The sequence below is a fragment of the Nicotiana tabacum genome, chromosome 13 (genome assembly GCF_000715075.1).
Source record: "Nicotiana tabacum cultivar K326 chromosome 13, ASM71507v2, whole genome shotgun sequence".
Taxonomy (NCBI): Eukaryota; Viridiplantae; Streptophyta; class Magnoliopsida; order Solanales; family Solanaceae; genus Nicotiana; species Nicotiana tabacum.
Genome location: NC_134092.1, coordinates 4195971 through 4202504, shown reverse-complemented (window position 1 = coordinate 4202504; position 6534 = coordinate 4195971). Strand labels below are relative to the sequence as shown.

At 37.3% G+C, this 6534-nt stretch overlaps 1 protein-coding gene across 1 annotated transcript; it reads left to right on the top strand.

Annotated features, from left to right (window-relative positions):
* The first annotated feature begins 1701 nt into the window (after window positions 1–1701).
* On the top strand, window positions 1702–3140 carry LOC107800168 (phospholipase A(1) DAD1, chloroplastic-like). The gene has a single exon (XM_016623325.2). It carries the CDS (start codon window positions 1748–1750, stop codon window positions 3056–3058), a length of 1311 nt encoding a protein of 436 aa, XP_016478811.2. The 5' UTR covers window positions 1702–1747; the 3' UTR covers window positions 3059–3140.
* Window positions 3141–6534: the final 3394 nt, after the last annotated feature.

Genomic DNA, 6534 nt, shown 5'->3' with positions numbered 1-6534 from the left:
CAAAATATTTTTTTAATTAAACTTTGTGCTAAGTAAAACTACGATAAACAACGTGAAATGGAGGGAGTAACACTTTATCAAATTTCGAAACTCTTTAACTATAAAGTTTTTATTTAGCTTTTAATGATAAGGGCATCTCAATACACAAAGCATCCCGCATTCATGCAGAGTCTAGGAAAGAGTCACACCCCAAGAAGTATAATGCAGACAACCTACTTTTACGCAAGTATTAATAACTCATTTTACGGTTCGAACCCGTGACCTATAAATGTCATGATGAGTTTCAATTCACAAGATCAAAATAATATTTTTTAAAGTATTTGTTAAGTCCTTTCTTTTTTTAAAAATTTCGTACCTAGTCAGCCTTCACCACATAAAATGAAAGTATATATGACAAATTCTATGAGGATGTTTGGATTGGTTTTTAAACTGGTCAAATAAGCTTTTAAGATCTTTTTATCTTTTTTTAATATTTGGCAAAGTTAAAAAATGCTTAAGTAAGTTAAACTTGCTTAAAATAAGCCAAAAGCAATATACTGGGCAAGCCCAACTTATTGCCTTTTGACTTAAAAACTATTTCTGCTGAAATAAAGTCACTTTTTTTTAAGTCAATCTAAACGGGCGTTATATGTATGCTTTCTTAGGGGTGTTCATAAAAATCCGAAAAACCGAATCAAACCAACTAAAAAATCCGATCCTTTTACGATTTGGTTTGGTTATGGTCTTGAATTTTAAAAACCGACCAAATTTGATTTGGTTTTGATTGTAATAAAAAAATAACCAGAAAAAATCGAACCAAACCGAATATAGAAATAGCTATTTAAATTTTTTTATTATATATATATGTATATTGTTATACAAAGTTTCTAAAATTTAATGTTATATTTTAATAGTTTGCACTTTTAGTCTAGTTTTTTGCTATTATAATAATCTAGTTCTTTGCCTTTACATTATAGTTTGATTAATAGTTTTCTGTCGCTAGGTACATGAATTTATTTCATGTTGAAAATAATTTATTTATAATTGAGTCCTAAAATTATTCATCACTATTTGGTTCAATTATCATCAATATATCTTGATAAGTGATAGATTTCTCAAAGAGCAATTGGTGATGTTATGTTGAAAATATAATTGCTTGAATATGTGTTTGGTAATGTATGTCTCATATTTAAGATAAAATCGATAAATAACCGAAAAAATCGAAAAACCGAAAAAATCCGATATACACCGAATCTATAAAAAATCGACTTAATTGGTTTGGCTTGGATCCAATATTTGAAAAATCGATTTACTTGGTTTGATTTATTTTTAGAAAAAAAATCGATTCAAACCGAACCATGAACACCCCTATTTGCAGGTAGACTCGCTCTTATCTGCAACTAAATCTGCTTCTATATCCTCCTCTTTTATCTTAGGGGGATTTCTAATACCAAAATCTAGAAAATTTGCAAAATAAGTCCTCAACCAACGTTTTTCAGTTGCTAACTCAGTTTGTCCCCACTTAACTAGTCTACAACCTATCCCATGAAAATCAATGCACCGTCCGCTCCAATCTCCTCTTATAGTCTTCTCCCTCATTACATTCTCCCCACTGACCCACCACCCATTATTATACCCTTTTAGCATGAGTTTAGTTCCATTCTATAACTATAAATACTATCATTTGAGTGAAGCCAAAATGTAACTACGTGAAGTGCAAGAACCTCATCATCCACACTCCAAGAATCTTTAAAAACTACCTACAAACATGAGGCTCTTAGCTGGAAATTTCAAATCAAATTGCAACATAATACACTCCTCAAATTATAACTTGCTTTTTACTAAAAAGCATTTGGGATTTGCACTTCCTACTTCAAGGTGCTCTACACTAAGAAAATCGAGTGCTCGTGGATTCAGGATCACGAGCTCGTGGAACCCAGGGTCGGGTCACTGCTCTGTCGGAGACAGAGCAGCTGAACTCCGACACCGGTGGATGGAATTCCAAGGTATCAAGAATTGGGAAGGTTTGCTTGATCCACTTGACGATGATCTCCGCAAGGAGATCTTAAGGTACGGGGAATTTGTGGAAGCAGCCTATCGCTGCTTCGACTTTGACGTGTCATCACCCACGCACGCCACATGTCGTTATCCTACGAGTTCGATGCTGACAGACTGCGGACTAGACACGAGCGGATATAAGGTAATCAAGAACCTTTATGCCACGTGTGCAGTTCAAATGCCAAGTTGGACTAAAAGGTTCCCGAATTTAGCATCCCCGTGCTCTAGCTGGATTGGTTACGTGGCAGTTTGCGAAGATGAGGAAGAGATCGCTAGGCTTGGGCGTCGTGACGTGGTGATTGCTTATCGAGGCACTGCCACCTCATGCGAATGGCTCGAAAATTTACGTGCCACGTTAACTTCTTTACCAGATGACATGGCACCGGAAAATTACGATCAACCCATGGTACAAAGTGGATTCTTGAGCTTGTACACAACAAAAAACGAATGTGATCAAAGTTTGCAGGACACAATTAGAGAAGAAATTGGCAACGTTCTTGATAAGTATAATGACGAGCCATTAAGTATAACTGTCACAGGCCATAGTCTTGGAGCTGCCCTTGCAACATTAACAGCGTACGATATAACTACAAAATTTAGTCACGCACCAATAGTAACAGTTGTATCATTTGGAGGGCCTAGGATAGGAAACAAAAGTTTTAGATGCCAATTGGAGAAAAGTGGTACAAATGTTCTCCGCATTGTCAACTCCGACGATCCAATTACAAAAGTTCCGGGGTTCGTGATCGACGGAGACGATGATGTGGCAGAAAGAGGGAGTGCCCACGTGGCGACAACAGGGCTGCCAAGCTGGCTTCAAAGATGCATGGAGGATACACAATGGGTATATGCTGAGGTTGGCAAGGAACTTAGATTAAGTAGTAAAGACTCTAAATTTAGCAAAGCTGGAGATGTTGCCACGTGTCACGATCTCAAGACGTATTTGCACTTAGTGAACAATTTTGTAAGTGAAAAGGATGTAGAGAAGCGAGATCAAGAAAGAAATGCGGCTTTAGTTTGACAAATCCTTTCTTTACTCGGTACAGAGAATAGGATATAGGACCAATGAATAGAAATAGGACCACACGTGAGTCTTCTTGAAAATCCACACATAAAATGTGTCAAGTGAAAAGGGTTTCCATTATTTTTGAAGGAGCCCTACTCTCGTTGCCTATACTCCATAGGTTAGCAATATTTTCAATGTATATAATATATGGTGATCAAGTTGTGGAAGTTAAATAGTCTGAATCTTATTTCTTGAGTTACATGCACGCCCTACGACTAGGTCTAGATAAGCCTAATATTTTTGCGGAATAAATGAAATAAAAATATAAATTTAACAACTAACTTTTCAATATACTACACAATATTCCCAAAATCCGGAACATCGTAAATCACAAACTACAGGAGGAAAATCTAGTGTCTCTATACATCAGAGTCTATCAAAAAAAAATACAGAAGATAATGGACATGGGAAAGAGTAGAGGGGGACTCCGAGGTCTGCGAACGCGACAGATATACCTTGAAGTCTCCAAAGTTGTCCCTACTCACTGATAGTGCGACTCATAAGGAGTACCTGGATCTGCACATGAAAAATATGTGCAGAAGAATAGCTTGAGTACACCACAGTCGGTACCCAGTAAGTGCCAAGCCTAACCTCGGTCGAGTAGTGACGAGGTCAGGTCAAGTCCCTACTGGTATATGTATAATAACACAAGATAAAATGAAATCCCGCAGTAAAATAAAGACTGAAATTTAACCAGAATGAAATCATAGAAGACAATAACTCAGTACACATATATAACAACATGGGATTTCTCGAGATACCGTCTCTTAGTCCCAACGTAAATGTGCAGAACAGGGGGATCTCTCGGAATACCGTTTCGTAGTCCCAAAGTAAATATGCAGTACATGGGGATCTCCCGGAATACCGTTCCGTAGTCCCAAAGTAAATATGTAATACATAGGGATCTCCCGGAATACCGTTCCATAGTCCCAAAGTAAATATGCAGCCAAACAATAGAATTCAATAGTTACGGCACGAAATTCTACAGTTCAACCTAAGTACAAGTTAAGGAAAGACAGGTAAATTCACTAAACATGCTGCACATAGTTCAAGTAAACATTTAAGACAAGTAGGCATGCTATTCTAGTCTAGCCGGATACCACACATTCTGATGGAACTCAAATAAGAAGAAAATCAGGTTATTGCATAGTAGAAAAATCGGGGTTTTACACAATTAGCCCGTGTACGTACTCGTCACCTCACGTACACGATGCTCATATATCAAAAACAGTACAAATCCTATGGGGAGTTCCCCCCACAACCCCCACAAAGTTAGGCAAGTCACTTATCTCGAACCAAGTTCAATCAATCGGTAAGAATGCCTTTTTCACGAATATCCGATTCTGAATAGCTCGAATCTAACCAAAATAATTTGATACAGTCAACAAAAATTATAGGAATCAATTTCATAAGAATATACTACATTTCTCAATACAAACCTAAAATTAACTCAAAAATCGCCCGTGGGCCCATGTCTCGGAATCCAGCGAAACTCACAAAATTCGACAACTCATTCAATTACTAGTCCAACCATACCAGGTTCACTCAAATCGGACTCCGAATCGATACCGAAATCTCAAAAATTCATTTCTATGAGATTTATAAAATTTTCTCAAATTTCCATCTCAATACACTAATTAAATAGTGAAAATAATGATATATTTGTGTATATTGACCAAATCTGAGTTAGAATCACTTACCCAAATATTTTTCCTTGAAAATCTATCAAAACTCGCCTCTCCTCAAGCTCCAATTCGTCAAAAATGGCATATGAGACGAAGTCCCCTGTTTTATAATTTTGTCCAGGCAGCCCTCGGTCCTGCCTCGATCCTGACCCTCGATCAAGGCTTCGACCATGGCCCTCGATCCTGGGCCTCGATCATAGCTTCGATCCTGACCCTCGATCATGGCCTTCGATCATGGCCCTCGATTCCGGCCTTCGATCCTGAGTCTCGACTCTGGCTTCGATCCTGGCTCTCGACCCTGGCCTTCGATCCTGGCCCTCGACTCTATGCTTCGATCCTGGGCTCGATTTCTGTATTTCCAGCAGAAGAAATTGCAGCGGCTGTTTAAGTCTAACTTTTGATCCGTTAACCATCCGAAACTCACCCGAGGCCCTCGGACCCTCAACCAAATACACCAACAAGTCCTAAAATATCATACGAACTTATTTGAAACCTCAAATCACATCAAACAACGCTAAAATCAAAATTCACACCCCAATTCAAGCTTAATAAAACTTAAGAATTTCCAACTTCTACATTCGATGTCGAAACCTATCAAATCAAATCCGATTGACCTCAAATTTTGCACACAAGTCATAAATGACATAACTGAGCTATGAAAATTTTCAGAACTGGATTTCGACCCCGATATCAAAAAATTAACTCCCCGATCAAGCTTCCAAACTTAAATTCCTATTTTAGCCATTTCAAGCCTATTTTAATTACGAACTTCCAAATACAATTCCGAGCACGACCCTAAGTCCAAAATTACCATACAGAAATGTTGGAATCATTAAAATTCTATTTGGGGGTCGTTTGTACATAAGTCGACATCCGGTCACTATTTAAACTTAAGCTTTAAAACTTGAAACTAAGTGTTCCAATTCATTTCAAAACCTCACCGGACCCGAACCGACTACCCGACAAGTTACATAACATTTATAAAACACAGAATGAACAATACATAGGGGAGTAAGGGCTACAACTTTTTAAAACGATTGGCCAGGTCGTACAGGAAATTAAATAGTCTGCATCTTTCTTGAGTTACATGCAAGCACATGATATATTACAGTAGTGCGGAGGTTAATTTAAGATTTAAATTTTATAGGTTCAACCTTTAAGATTTTTAGCATTGAACCCAATATATTCTTAAAGTTATTGGTTCATATATACTATTTGTTGCAATTTGAATAGATTTTTACACACAAATTTATGCTTCACATCGAAAGTTGGCCTGGTCAATAAGAGGGAGTCATACTTTGGACTGCTTTTTTCAAAAGAAACTATCTGAAAGCCATTATGGGTTCAATTAAACCCGTCACTAACATGCTACATAAGCCCCTGCAGTAGGGCATAACTTCCTTCTTTCTGACCACAAATTAAAGGCACTAAAACATATGAACACAAAACGCGAAGCATGATACTTTTTCTTTTTAGTCCGTCAAGAAAAATATACACAAATATTTATAGTTCATTTTAGATCATAGGTTTTAAAAGTTTTTTTATTTAAACTTCGTGTCTAATCAAATATCCTCACTTAAATTAGGATGGAGGAAGTATACAGTGTATACGATAAAATTCGGTCTCAGAAGGTGAGTGAATTAGGAAGAAACATGTGTCAAGGATGATCAATCAGTAGTGATCCGGATACAAACTTGTGGCCGGATCACTACTAAAAAAATGGGAAAAACCAACCGATGTTGGTCG

Coding starts and splice junctions, on each gene's coding strand:
- LOC107800168 (XM_016623325.2), top strand. CDS start 1,748: ATGAGGCTCTTAGCTGGAAATTTCAAATCAAATTGCAACATAATACAC.